We start from the raw sequence: 15,617 nt of genomic DNA, 5'->3' as shown, positions 1-15,617 counted from the left end.
CTCGGGAAAGTTGGAGTGCAAAACCCCTACCCTTATACCAGCTACCGCTTGTTTGTAGGAAGGTTTCTGGGGTTGTCCAGATTGCTCCTTGTGTTCCCCTTGATTTCCTTCGTTCTTTGTTTTCTTCCTCTGATGGGCCTCCGGAGTGGATCCATCAGAGTGAGGTCTTTTTCGGTTTCTTTCCCTCCTTTTGTTTGTTTAATTTTTTATTTCTTTCTTTTGGAATTGGTTTTAAGGCCAATTCCCTGGCTTCTTCTTGGGAGTACCCTCTTTTTCGAAACCAGACCATGCGTTTCCTGGCGTCTCCACATAACTTAGGCAGTACTGGGAGCTGTCTCTCGACTTTTGCTCCCTCTTCCTTCTGGTGATCGCCCTCCAGAATCGCATCTTCTTCATCGGTTTCGACTCTGACCGAGTCGGAGGCTTTTGGACTTCTACTAGGAAGTCCGCCTGTTTTTGGGTTTGTTCAGGATTGCTAGGGTCAGAGCCCATCATCAATCCCTCTGTGTTTAGTGAATTTTCATTCACTTTTTGAGTGCTACAAGAGCTCTCTGGTTTTGTTTTATTGTCTTTTGATTCTGTACTCATTGTGTTCCCACGAGTAGCGGAGATCTAAAGGTCACCCCAAGCATTGTCCCGGTCTACTTGGGGAAGGCTAGGTTTAAACTGGAGGTCGCCAGGTGACCAGAGTTCGCATATTTACGACCAAGCTCTCCCTTGATCACGCAGCCCTCGGCATATGCTGTTCCACCTTGGCTTGGATACAGAAGGAAATTAGAATTAGAATAGTAGGATAGATTGTTGGGAAGATTACCCGACAGGTGAGAGTAGTAGGAAAAGAAAGTTAAAAAATTGTGGGATAGTTCAACAGAAAGCCCGCCAGATCAGCTCAGCCTGATCGGAATTATCAAAGAAGACAAGATTTGGATCAGGCAGTTCCCAGGTGCACGCGCACGAAAAGTACAGCACTTAAGAAGAGAGAAGGTGGCTGTGCGTGTGCTTCGTGGACGCTCTGGCTTGGCACATGTGTTGGGGTATGAAGACCCCGCCACTTCGCACCCATATGTCTGCTTAAAAAAGACTCATTATTTTGTAAAAATCTACATTTGCCGCTTGTGTTCTGCTTATTAGTATAAGGGAAATCCTTGAAACTAAATTCATTTAACATTTCAAGATACTCGTTTATCGTTAGTTTTGCGTTATAGAACACTCATGCCACTGAGGCAAACCATTTACGTATGTGCAAACTTTTCAAAACTGTGTTAATTGTAGTAGGTTTAATAACAGTGTTAAATAGTATTTCCAATAAATTACATGTTTTAATTCGTTACTCTTGTAATACGAATTAAAAATTAAATAGGCATTTGACTTGCTACCTGCAATACACTGCTTATCATGCATCGCGTAGTACTTATTATATTTAAAACTGTTTAAAAATTGTAAAATATTTTTAAAATATTTAACTAAAAGATGTTACAATTATTTATACTTTGTTAAACTTAATAATAATGTAAAATAATGTCGACATTTTGAATAAGGCATATTACTTTTGATCACATCTTGATACCAAAAAGGAGCCTCTAGAAAAATAAATTTTGAGATATCAAACTTAAAATCCATGTACATCTTCAAAGAAGTACCATCCTTCAATTATTTCTTTCGCTTAAAATAGTGAAGAAGCTTCCTCCAAAATCTTAATAACAGATTTTGAGAACAAATTTTCATTATTCATCAGATTGTAGCAGGTTTTTGTAAACGTTTGCTTCGTTGTTAGTTATCGTTAATGTACAAGTTACCGATATTAGTTATTTACAGATACGAGAATTTTGCTCTTTGAGAAGACAAACCTTATAAATAAAGTATGAATGAATTAAAAGTTTGTTTCATGGCATATGTAAAGATTTTGTGAATAGTATCTTGCTACCGACTTTAGACTTCGTATTCAGCTTTCATCGAGTACAAATATTTGTATTTGTAGTAAAAATCCTGACGCTTTTGGCGTATACTATACTAAATATATAACAATATTTTGATTAAAAATGAATATATTACAACTATTTTACATACATAGAGGTAAACGAAGTACTTCTGTCAATTGTCTATAAAAAACTCAAGTTTTCGTATGTTACTAACTTATTCTGAGTCAAGTTTTACTACAGACTCCTAATCGAAAATGAAAGTTAAGGTTGTGAATTATAAATATTGGTTTTCTTATAATTAATATTTTTATTTTGTAAGAAAATATTTGGGATCATAAGATAAATGTTGAAATTGCTTGGTCAGAAACTAAGCACTAATAGGCTCTGCAAAATACAGCATTATTATACAATAACAACCAACTTTGCTTGGAACACGATCGTCTGGAAGACATTAAGGACTCATTTCCAGAAAAATGTCAATCAGCGTGTTTGAAATTTCAAAGTTGTCGAAGTTCACTTGCAAATGAAAATGCAACGATCTACTCTTTAAGTTTAGTTAAACTAAACGCCAACAAATAACAGGTACTTGGAAGTTTATACTTTGAGCGCTTTTGACGATCCCTAATTTATTCAAGAAGCTTAGGCTAAGTGGGAAGCTTTTATGTCAAATGATCCCTCTAACGGAAGAGTTTAAAAGTTAGTTTACGCTCTTTGTACGAGAACTTTATAGATTTTCCATTCATCGACTATTAAAGCTATTAAATATTACATTTTGTGTTTTTGAATTCGTTTTTAAGTCTACTTCCAGATACTTTTCAATTGCCGAAAAAAATCATACAGAATATGAATATTTAAATTTATAGTAAGGGACGTCCCTCCTAGTTTGAACTATACTTAAATATTATTTATTTAAATAATTTTCATTTTCCAGTTCTCAAAAATTAAACAATCCGATTGGTCAATCACTATGGATCGTTTGAATCGACTTTAAGGTTTGTCATCTCTGTTCAGGATGTTGCAACAGTCTACAGATATTTCATGGACCATTCAGGTTATCTTAAGAATAAATAATTTATTAGAAGATGTTTGAAAATGCTTATTTTTATGGCTGTCTGTGCACATGTGTTTTCTTAAAAAATCTATTTATATTTTTCAAAAGTTTTAAAAAGAGCATCTGCAATACAAAACCAAAGAACCTTCCTAAGCCTAAGATTCTCATTATTATCGATACTCAAGATTGATGCGTCATTAGCAGTCCTTGGGAGAGACAAAAGCAACAACTACCGATTTACTAGCTGTATTATTGCAACTGAGAACAACCAACTACAAAATATCTCGTGTTGGGCTAGAAAATTGTTTCATTAATGAATAATTTTAAATTCTGATTTTAATAAATACGCCACATCTTTATACATTTTTTCAGCACAATTAGGCTAATAATTCTTTCAGTGCAGGAATATTACAATAATAAGGAATCTGCTTCTTTCAGATACGACCTCTACCAGGATTTTCTCTAGCAGTAAACATAAATCGGAGCAGATATTAAACAGCTGACAGGCTCTATGCAGTGTGAAACATAATAATGTTTCTGTAGAGTTGATCTGGCAAAGAGAAATACAGTGAAACGGAGTTTTATTTGCGATTAATGCAAGGAGTAAAACTGTAAAACGTTTCGTCCTAAAAATGTATTTTGCATCCATTGCTAAAAATAAAATGTCTGCCATGCATTATATCACTTGCATTTAGACAAACACTCCATAAAATATTGGATCTGTGACCTTACGTGTAATGCTTACTTGAGTTAGCAAATCTGCGAGAGATATTATTTATACTCGTGCAGGATTTAATCTAAACTTGCCATTAGTTAAACTATTGCTATCCGGTAAATGCTACAGTCCACGTAAATTTGCTGTTTTCTTAACTTGTCATTAAGACTTATGTAATTATTTGATGTATTAAAAACTTCCAAAAGTTCAAACCAATGTTCTCTCAACGAAGCAACTAAACAACAACTATACACACACACACACACACACACACACACACACACACACACACGCACACACACACACATATATATATATATATATATATAATTCAAATTACGAACAAGCTTGTCTTAACTCCATTTGTCTTAATAGAAAGGCCCTAGAGACTTTAAACTTGCTATGAGCTTACCTTTTTCAAGGAAGAGAGCTCTTTTCATTTCAAGGTCAAAGATTAAAAGTTTAATCTATCTGTTCGTCTGTTTGTCTGTGCAGTTCGTCTTTCATTACGTATATAGTGTGTTTATATACCCTTTGTATCAGTTTACTCCTTCGTGTTTATTTTAAATAGAAAAATAATAAAAGGCCGTAAATTAAAACTGGTACAGTTAAAGTTTTCTTGTCAGTTTGTGGCTTCGAGATTTTTTTATCATGCATGTTTCACTTGCACTATGTTCTGCTCAAGGAATATTGACCTATATCTTCCAAAATCCATTGATATTAAAGCTACTGCAGATAGTGCTAAAGCACCTGTCTCAAAAATGTGTCTGTAAATTTTAAAATTCGTGACGAAAAATTTAATTTTCTCGTAATAAATAAAATACGACATTCTATTTCTTCTTCTAATCTTAACCGTTAGAGTGAATCATACGTTCCGTGGAATATCTGTGGTAAATGTTAAAATGTGTAGTTTGTAATAATAATATTACCGTTTTCAATACATCCATTTAAGTATCTATTTGTTGTTGTTGGTGAAAGGATGGGGTGACTTTTTTGTATCCTAGGTTCGTAACTCTTTTAATACGAGCAGGAATATGTTTGATTAGAAAAGAGGAGTTACAACGTGAGATAAAAATTTGGCTCTGTGCCAGCAATAGGCTTTCAAATAAGCTTATTGACTACATTTCAAGTTATGTTTGTGGAAATTGTGAAACTTTTTAACCAAAAAAATTTTACATGGAAAATGACAATTTTGAAATAAAGCTAAATGCAGAACTGCTGATGTGTACGGAGTGTAGTTATTCTTACTTCCACGTATTGTGGTAAGCAAATATTTCAAGAAAGTAATAAATATAATTTAAATACCCTCACAGTATAATAATTTTGGAAATACTCTATGGTCATGTTTTACATTGTTTTAAAGGTTTTCATACATTAATATTTTAATTTAATGATATCTTTAAGTTTTAATACGAGGGAAAAAAACTGCATAGTCATGTCTTATGGATGAGAATATTCCATATGTTAGCTTTGGTGAATACCTGAATGATCCTTTAATTTGTTTTAATTGAAAATGTTAGTTAAACATATGTTTATAAGCAATTCAAATTACTGTATTTAGTTTTGTCTGGATGTACTTTGTGTGAACTTGTGCCTGTATTCAGGTCGGCTTACTCCTGTAAAAGTTGCAGAGAGTAGGTCACCGGAAACTTAACTGTGTAAAGAGAGACCAATTCACTGGTTTTTGCTTGGCTTTGAGTGTGAATTTGTGATTGTTTTCAGCTCGCCTGACCACTGCAACATCAAAAGTAAGTCACTGGAAACTTGACAAAGTAAACAGAAACATCGCTTCACTGACTTTTTTACGGGTCTTGAGCAATTATACAAATCTTCTGATAAAATATTACCTACGACGCCCTGATAAAAAAAATATTGGCGCGTGAAAATAATATACAGTTCATGACACAATAACGAGGACATCAAAAAAGTGAAATGAGCTATGTGTTATAATTCTACTCAATAATTATCTCGAAACAGATCAATATACACTGATTCCTTTGTTTTTCATACGCGAGGACATTTTGTGCTAGTGTAAAAAATAAGAAGGGGAGAATAATATAGACACTTTGTGTTAATTGACACCTAATTAAATAGGTACAAATGAATTAGAAATATAAAAAGATAACTTTCTAATTATATTATATTTCTACGGCAAATAAGTACGTACTCGAAATAACACAGGTAATTTAAATGTCTTCAAATAAATCAATACATACATTTTTATTAAGTTTTTACTTTTCAAATATGATGTAATTTGAAAACTGGAGTTTTGAGTTTGAGCTAAAATTTTTAACTCAACTAATTCCCAACATATATCTAAAATAATATTACAAAATTACTAGCTATTTCCGATATGTCTTATGGTTTTAAGATGGTGACAGCTTAAAGTTATTTAATTATACAATTTAATAGTTATAAGTGAATATGTTTACAAATATATGTTGTAGTAATTGAAACTAAATCAAGTCAATGTTTTACAAAGAAATGCATGTACTATGAACAATTTATGTTCTAAGATTTCAAGATTATGGAGTACGGTATATAAATTTTACATGTTACGGTTATTTTTAAAATTTCAACATTTAGAGTTATTTTCTCTTCAGTATATAGTGAACTGTCAGTAAGGTACCAATTGCTTTCTTTTTTAGAAGGAAACTAATGCAGAATTTATATATTTTTATGATGGGTAACATTAGATGAGAAAAGTTTGAGTTGTCACTAAAATAAAAACTATTATTAAAAATATGATAAACTGCTACATACAATATGTACATATTTTCTCATGTATTTATTAAAAATATTTCAAAAGGAAAAGGTTTCATTAAAAAATATAATTTAATAAATTGTTTAGTTACAAGGGAAGGGTTTTGTATTAGGAGTGGAAAGTTTAAGTTATTGGTTTGGAGTTTATTTTAAATCATAATTTATAAACAAAATAACACAAGAGACACCACAGTGGAATATAAAGTGATATGGAGAGTTATATAATATCAAGATCAATAACAAACTATAACTTCTTCCATTAAATAGATAGTTTGACATGAAAGCTCATAGAATCAATCAAGGCGCTGAAAGTTTGCCAAAGTGCCTGCAGTTGCAGTTAATCTTTAGCGTTTAGTTCATGTACGGTCAGATAATAAATCATTATTTGAAACGCAATAATTTACGTTTGAATAACATTATAAAACGTTTACATTAAAATTTATATGATATCACATTGGACAAACACATGTACTTATTATTAAAATATGTCGCATCTTCGAATGGCTGGTTATTAAATTTCAATTTCAGAAATACCAAATACTACAGAACCAAATACAGTGAAATACTTAATGGTTTACAAACATATTCTCTTTGACAAAAGTGATTATAATTTGGATATGAATAGCTCAACAGTGCAGACAGGAAATAAACTATAGGGGGATAATATAATCCAAAACTGACAGGTAGGTGGCAAAGGAAGGTGGGCGATAGTCAGGTCCACCCCCGGCCAGGCAAGATCAAGGTTTCAGGTTCAATATCAGTGTTTTGCAGCTAATCAGTGATTTTAGTCTTAAATAATAAAACCAATGGAGAATAAAACCTGGAATTAAAAGAAATAGTCGAGAGATTAGTGTAGAGAACAAAATAAATAAAAAAAACCCATTAGTTTTTGAAGGTGATTAAGTTTTATATTATATAAGGTGTTTTAACTCCTTACGTTTGTGAACTTTTTAACCTTGTCTCCCTGCCAGCCATGAGGGTTCATTTGGTGTTGATTTATACTCGCCAGTAGTATTGGGTCACGCAAATTTCTTGATATTGTTCAAGCTTTATTTAAAAGAAACAAATAAAATTATAGTGGAGAAAGAAAATGACAAAATAATGTAATCCATAATACAAATCTCTAAAAATGTTTTCAATAAGTGAAATGGCCACAAGAATGTAGACATTTTTTCAAGCAAAGCATACCATGGTAAGAGTCAAAAATTCTACTTTTAGATAATATAAATTATTATCTTAAAAGAATTACCATTTTATAATATTTAATATCAAATATAACAGTACTGTTCCAGCTTTAACTTTAAACAAACTTTTCAGAAAACTTTTACTTTTACTGTTTGGGGACCATTTTTCCCACTGTATATAGAAATGTATGTAATTTATACACTTGCTTCCCACCATTTGATACTTTAAATTATGTTTTATCTCATTATTGTAAATATAAGGCATTACACAACTATGTAGGCCTATTACACAAATTTTTTAAAATATCAAGTATGTGGTAATAATAAATAAAAATAACTTCCTAAAAAGACATTTTTTCCCAAATAACCCTTTTTGGATATCACTATTGTATTGCATGATATCACTGAAAAACATATATATATATATATAAAGTGTAAAAAAAAACGTTAGACCGGTTATGTATTTTTAGATTTTACGAGTAATTATAAGCTAAAAATAAAGGATATTTTTTCAAATGTCTCCTTTGATTTGCAGCTTTACGCCTAATTAGTTTTTATTAAATCAATTTTATTTTTGCTGTTATCTTTAAAATTTTTACAAAACTTGGCAAAACGGGTTCTTTACAGAAGAATATCTTACCTGTTTGTTACACCCTGTATATACAATAAAATTTCATTATTTATATTTGCCTGAGTGATGTTTTCTTTTCTCATTTAAAAAGCATATGAATTATTACGGCGGCTTGATTTCCGTTATGTTATTTATATTAACAATTCAGCAGTAAAGTATTTTTTATTTTTCGATTCCAAGATTATATGGGATATTTCAAACAGCTTCAATGTTTGGTAAGAACCATTCAATCAGAGTTTGGGATTTTCGAAATAAGGTGATATAAAGAAGGGTGCGAATATAGTTGGAATATGTTTAAAAGAAACTATAACTTGATATGGATTTCCCCTATTTTAATAACATATTTTCTACTTTCCTACTGTACTTTCAAGTGTTTTGTTTCTTAATGCGTTGTTTTGTTTTAAGTTCAAAACTTATATTACGGTGCAGATGGTGATTACGTTATGTGTGAACACATATTTTCTATTCTTGGGATGCGAAGAAAACTAACAATTAAAAAGTGTTAACAGAAAGAATCCTTACTAAATCTATGTAAAAATTATTAATAATAATAAGAATCATTTCCTTTCCCTTTTTCTAACCTGACCAAACATCTGTTATCTGTATCACAGATTTGTCCGGAAGTCGTTAAAGTGACGTTAAGAAAGTTGCGATCAATGTAACATTTCGGTTTGGCAATAATATGACGGCTGCCCTTAACATATACTGACTCATACGATGAATCATTATTCACAAAGCAAATCGTTCTTCACACAGTGAGTCGTTCTTCTCAAAGTGAATCGTGCTGCACAAAATGAATCGATCTTTAAATAGTGAATTATTTCCTCAGGCGGATGATAGGGATGATATATCACACGAGTCTTTCACTTCCGTCGTTTCTGACGGTAAAGAGAATGTTTTATTTAAAGGACAAAATATACGCCGTTTAATTCTACATGGACTGTAAAACTTGTATCTAAAAAACTTCCTTTTTAAGGGAATATTGTACAGACCAGATTGATCTTACAAGTAAAAATACTTGATTTTTATACAGTATCAAAAAAGACAAACAATTACGAGCAGTTATCTAAGCTCTAACCTAAATCTTCCAGTAAAACATATAAGGAACAATTTCTTTTGGTCGAACACTTGTTGACTAGAGTTGCCTCTCTACAGTGAACGCAATATATTTTAACATTATAATTGTGTTAGCAATTTATGTTATATATGGCTGTATTTCTAAATAGGCTAAGTAGGCTGCAGCCTAGAGCGGCAAAATTAAGGGGCGGCAGATTTGAAAAAAATTAAAATATTAAAATGAAATATTTGTGAAATACAATATTATTTTCCTTATACGAGTTTAAGTTTGTGTTGTATAAATAGAGCTTTTAGGAAACACATACACTTTAATTTCCTATTTCGTTGTATGTATTACTACAAAATATGTACGAACGCCTTGTTCCTTCGCGCAACGAGCGGCGATCTGCCGATTTACATTGGCAACACCCCCTGGCAGCCGGCAGCCCTGGGTGGCTGGCGCGACAGCTCTCCGCTCCCCTGCCCCTCACCACCACTCCAACACTGGCGCTCAGCTGATAGTCACCTGACGCTGTCACGGACCGACAGACGCACCCTCTGACTCACGACTCACACATCCACAGATTACACTACACTACAGTCTACAGTGACTACACTGCGCTGTCAGTTGGTGGTTGATGTTAGTGTTGTGCACACGGCGGCACGGTTACGGTGTTATATAAGTCGTTGACTCGTTGTATTCAGCTAGTTCAATGTTAAAGTCAACAATCAATTGTAAGTATGATTGAATCTGAATCACTGATTGAGACTTAGATGTAAGAGTGGAGTGAATGGAAAATTTTAGCTAACAAGTAACCATTGCAATAAACATGTGGGTCGTTGTCAAATCAACTGTCCTTTCGAGGTCCCAATATATACAATTTTTAATAACTTTAATTTTAAGGGGGCGATTCACCATTGCGGTTTTAGCAACCTTTGGCCGGTCGGCTCCCATAAGCGCAATGTTAATTTCACGCTTGCAGGCTTGTCGAATTCAAATGATCATATTCCAACAGTGCTCACAAAATGTGCTCATAAAAAGTAATATTTTTTTACGGAAATCTATTGACAACTAATCAATCTAGGGTTCTCGATTTTTTTAATTTCCTCTCAAAAAATCTGTTTAGCCTTCAACGGGCGGTTAAAAATCACTAATTTTTGGACTTTTTGCCAAGTCCCCTACACTATATTATTTAATATTTTCAACATTTAAAAAACGGCAATCCTAGATCACCATTTGAGGAATACACCAATACTCTAAAATTTAGGATAACTTAATTCTGTGAGCAGTGATCATTTGAATTCCACGCCCTGTTTTCATGGTCAGCGGCGTGTTAGAGCACACCCTTAATAAAAATATACTCAATTGTCGTATGTGTTATCAATGAACCTATTAAAATTTAGGATAATTACTTTACCTTGCTTATTACCGCTGCTCTTGTACTTGTTACTCCTTATAAACCTCATGAGTGTTACTCTCTACATCATGGAATGTTAGGTAGGTACCCTAAATCATGAGTGTTACTTGGTAGTTTTTAAGGGAAAATTGTTTTAAAACTACAGATATTTTTGGCATATTTAACATATGTTTTAGATAAGTAAGAACAGAAGTACTCTAAAACTCATTATTAAGACAAAATAAAATTTTTTGGCGAGTGAAACTCAAAGAAATTGAAAAAATCTCATAAAAATTCATGTAAGTAATACAATGTATTTGCTTGCGTTCTCACAGAAAAAAGTCCAACATTTTTCCAGATCCCCTTTTGGCTGGTATATGTGTGCCCTCCAGACCTTCTTCCTTCTTCCCATATAAAAAGAGCTTTCAAATCTCGTTTTCTCCAGGACCCCTAGGATGGCAGTTACGCAGATTACGCTCCCAAATAACTGACTATTCGGTTCTAACGTAGAGTTTTATATTTTAGGCTACTACTAGCTTCTCTACAACTACAATGAGTGATGGACGGAAGAGGCTTAGCGGTGCGGAGTACAAGAAACGGGCGAAGAAGAAACTCGAAGAACAAGAACGTGTATTGAAACAAACCAAAAGGCTAGATTTGTTCTTTAAGACGCCAGGAGAACAAGAGATTGCACCAGTACTTGAAGGACCTGCACTTGACGATTCCGTTGACGAGACGGCCGGCCAGCTGGACGACAATGTTTCAGCTGGGCCAAGCTGCTCAAATCCACCAGCTAATCTAGCAAGTTTAAACGAAGACATCATCATACCTCACGAGATCTCCACTGAAAGCCTTTCGTTGGAGCTGCTGTCACCCTGCTGTTCCAGCGAAGATCCAGCTTTCTGGGTTTTGAATGATGCAACTCGAGATTCAATCGCAAAAAATGGGTTCAAACAATATATCGACCTGGATTTCTCAAACAGCGTCAGAGAATACAAGGATCAAAAACGATATTTATCCAAATCTCTGTTTCAACGAACATTGAAAAATGGAGAGGTTCAGGACAGAAAGTGGATGGTATTCTCAAAAAGCAAGGGTTCTGTTTATTGTGGCCATTGTTTGGCATTCAATTTCAAAGAGAAATCCCAGTTTGATTGTAAAGACGGATTCAACGACTGGAAAAAATGGTGAAAGTCGGGCCAGTCATCACGAAAACTCACCAATTCACAAGTCGGCAATCATTACTCTAAAATCACGAGAAATTGCTCTGAAACGTGTTGGCAGTATGTTAACTGAGCAGCTAGACAAAGAAACCAATTATTGGAAAAAGGTTTTGGCCAGGGTTATAGCGGCCGTTAAGGCCTTGACATCAAGAGGCCTTGCATTAAGAGGCGATGATGAAATCTTTGGATCAAACAGAAATGGAAAGTTTCTTATGGCTTTAGAGCTTATCTCCGAATTCGACCCTTTTTTAGCTACTCACATTGAAAAATATGGTAATTGTGGAAGTGGTCATACAAACTATCTCTCTTCCCAAACGTGTGATGAAGTCATTGAATTAATGGCTCAAAATGTAAGACAAGAAATTTGTGAAGAATTGAAACAGTCAAAATATTTTTCTCTCATAGTTGATTCAACCCCAGACATGTCTCATGTAGACCAGTTGGTTCTTGAAGTCAGGTATGTTTTAAATGACGGTGTACCCTGTGAACGATTTCTTACCTTCATCCCGTCAGTTGGACATACCGCAGAGGGTATGTTTAAAAGTGTGATGAGAGAACTAGGAAATCTGGAAATAAACATTGATGACTGCCGAGGCCAATCGTACGATAATGCCTCAAATATGTCGGGGACTTACAATGGTCTTCAGGCAAAGATAAAGAGCAAAAGTCCTTTAGCTCTATTCATCCCGTGTGCGGCTCATTCTTTAAATCTGGTCGGATCATCTGCTGCTGAATCTTGTGAAGAAGCGTGCAGATTCTTCATGTTGCTTCAAGAACTTTATGTGTTTTTTACATCTTATACAAAACGATGGGAGTGCCTGATAGGTGTAATGGAAGATTCTTATCAGAATAATAAGACTATAAAAAGGGTGTGTCCTACACGATGGTCGGCTAGGGATGATGCATGTCAGAGCTTGCGAGAGTCTTGGGACGAAGTGTACAAGGCTTTGACAACAATTTCAAAAGACCCAACAGAAAAGGCTACAACCAGATGTGAGGCTCAAGGAATCGCTCGGAATCTAGAACGTTTTGAGACTGCATTTATGGTATGCTTCTGGAGCACTGCCCTCCATAGAATTCACAGTCAGTAAAACTATACAAAGTGGAACCGTTGACGTTTTGTTAGTCAGGGATTTGTATGGTTCTCCAGAGGAATATTTTGTGTCAGAAAGAAACAACTTTTCTTATTTCGAGGAATTGGGTATGAAGATAACCAAAACTGAAACATACGATTCATACGAAAAAGACACAAACAGACAAACCAAGCGAAAAGTCTGGCCAGACGAAACCCGGAGTGAAGAAGTCAACCTGACTGGCAGAGATGACTTGAGAATTAACACATTTCTTCCAATTCTAGACTCCTTTATTTGTGAATTTAAGAGAAGAAAAGTGGCCTATAGTGACTTTGTAGATAAATTCTACTTCCTGACTCAATTGTGTGACAGCAAAACATACATCAACATCACAGAAGAGGAACTAAGAAACAAGGCAACGAAACTTCATCAAATTTATCAAAATGACTTAGATTCCGATTTTATTGAAGAGTGCATTCACTTCCAAAAACACTGTGCGGTGGGAATGGACAATCCCTCAGATAAAACGTTGGAAGGAATTTCTACCTTTTTGAGAAAGAACTCGTTGCATGATGTTTACCCTAACTTGGACATAGCAGTACGAATTAGTTTGTGCATACCTGCAACTAATTGCGCGGGAGAACGTAGCTTTTCCTGCCTTCGAAGAGTTAAAAACTACTTACGGACAAGCATTTCTGAAAACAGGCTCAATTCACTTTCCCTCCTATGTATAGAAGCAAATTTAACAAAGAAGCTCTCTTATGAAGATTTAATTAAAGAGTTCTCAATTAAAAAGGCTCGTAAGAAAGCTCTGTAAAATGTAAATAGCCTACTGTATATACAATAAATTAGTTCTGTTAATCACTCAATGAACTTGTATTAGAATGTACAAACGTTATTTTTAAATATTTCAACTCATGCTTATAATAAACCAGTTATTCAAATAATTTTGTCAACTTTAATTTCACCTTGCAAAACCATTTGATTGATTTAAATTAAACAATTTTCCAAGATTTGAAAATATTTAACAACATTCCAAGTAAGTGTAAGTCTGCAAAAAATACACATTTTCTAAAATGTGTGTTATTTGGGCTGCAGTTCCATATAGTTCCACCGGCACAATCGAATACGAACATATCGATTGTTGATCAAGCTAAAACATCGTGCCGCGGCGTTAGGTTAGGTTATTTCACGTTATTTTGTGTTTCTCAGTCGGTAAATAACGTGAAATAACCTAACCTAACCACCGCGTCGCGATATTTCCCCGTTATTTGAATAAACATTAAAAAAATTTATAATACATTAAAACTGTTACGAAATGCTTTAAAACGCCATCCAAATTACTATTTTGTTCCTGAAAAATGCAAATTTTCCCGGGGGGGGGCCGAACCGCCGGACCCACTTTTGGCGGGGGGGTGTGCTCCCCTTTTTGGGGCGGCAAATTATCTTAAGCCTATAGGCGGCAAACTGGTAAATCCGGCCCTGTGTATAGAATCTTTCAACTAAATTAAATATGGTTACGTTTTATGAGTTGAGATCACACAGTTGATAATAAATATAACATAAAAGATGTGTTGACCAAAAGTCTTTATTGATACGATTTTAAATCTATAATCTAGGAACTAATTATTCGAATAATTATACTCTGCTGTACCTACTGCTAAAGAATGAAGAACACGTGTTAGACAATAAATTATACGTATAAGTTTAACATCAGTAAATAGTTTGTTTCAAATGTTAAATTTTTTTATACCGTACGCACTTCAAGATGAGTAAAGTGCAGTTATATGCTTTACAGAGTATTTTAGAACGATTGTATTTGAATATCTTAAACGCTTTACGACTTTATCGATTGCCATATAATTGGAAGGATTATTTTTCAGACATCAAGTAGAAATCAGTGTCGATTGTGTTCTAAATATGAATTTCATCCGGATGGCCAATTCAATTAAGTTATTTGCATGTGTACAGATAATCTCATTGTTTACTCAGTGGGTTTTAAAATAAAATGTGGCATACCGGCTTTTATTTGTGACTGTTTATTAATACATTTTAATTATCATTTCGATATTACAAAAAATTGATGTTGCATTGAATAATATAATATAAAAGAGACAATTAACGTTTCTTTGTATAACTATATTATGACATACTGGCCATATGTAACAACGTGGCAACGTGGAACTAGCTTGGTAATTCTCATAAAAATAATATTAATAATAGCCATAATAATTTTATTGCTTTCGAACATGTACATGTTATAGCAATTGTTAAGCAAGATAATGGGCCAAAATTTTGGATTCGTACATGACATCTAAGTTACTTTCATACATACATACAATGAGTTCCACCCATCCTACTTCTCGTTCATTCGAATTTCCCATCCTTTAGCAGTTGAGCCTCCTCATATCAGACATATAGCTCGTCGTTATAGAGGTTCACGGCGATGATTTGCTGATTCACTGTATGGTCGACTGGGAGATCGTATCTGTGAGGAATAGTAGACGCAATGACCCTCGCAGAGCCGAGTCGGGCGATAATTCGGCACTCCAGATGCCGGTATATGCCGCTATAGACTTCCCGGTTGCTGTATCAATAATACCAG

At 34.1% G+C, this 15,617-nt stretch overlaps 1 protein-coding gene across 1 annotated transcript; it reads left to right on the top strand.

Annotated features, from left to right (window-relative positions):
* The first annotated feature begins 11,268 nt into the window (after positions 1-11,268).
* LOC124371123 (zinc finger MYM-type protein 5-like) lies at positions 11,269-11,907 on the top strand. The gene has a single exon (XM_046829438.1). The coding sequence runs from the start codon at positions 11,269-11,271 to the stop codon at positions 11,905-11,907; it is 639 nt and encodes a 212-aa protein (XP_046685394.1).
* Positions 11,908-15,617: the final 3,710 nt, after the last annotated feature.

The sequence above is a fragment of the Homalodisca vitripennis genome, unplaced genomic scaffold (genome assembly GCF_021130785.1).
Source record: "Homalodisca vitripennis isolate AUS2020 unplaced genomic scaffold, UT_GWSS_2.1 ScUCBcl_914;HRSCAF=3862, whole genome shotgun sequence".
NCBI lineage: Eukaryota > Metazoa > Arthropoda > Insecta > Hemiptera > Cicadellidae > Homalodisca > Homalodisca vitripennis.
Note: the sequence above shows the minus strand (reverse complement) of the source record. Positions and strands in the feature narration are given on the sequence as shown.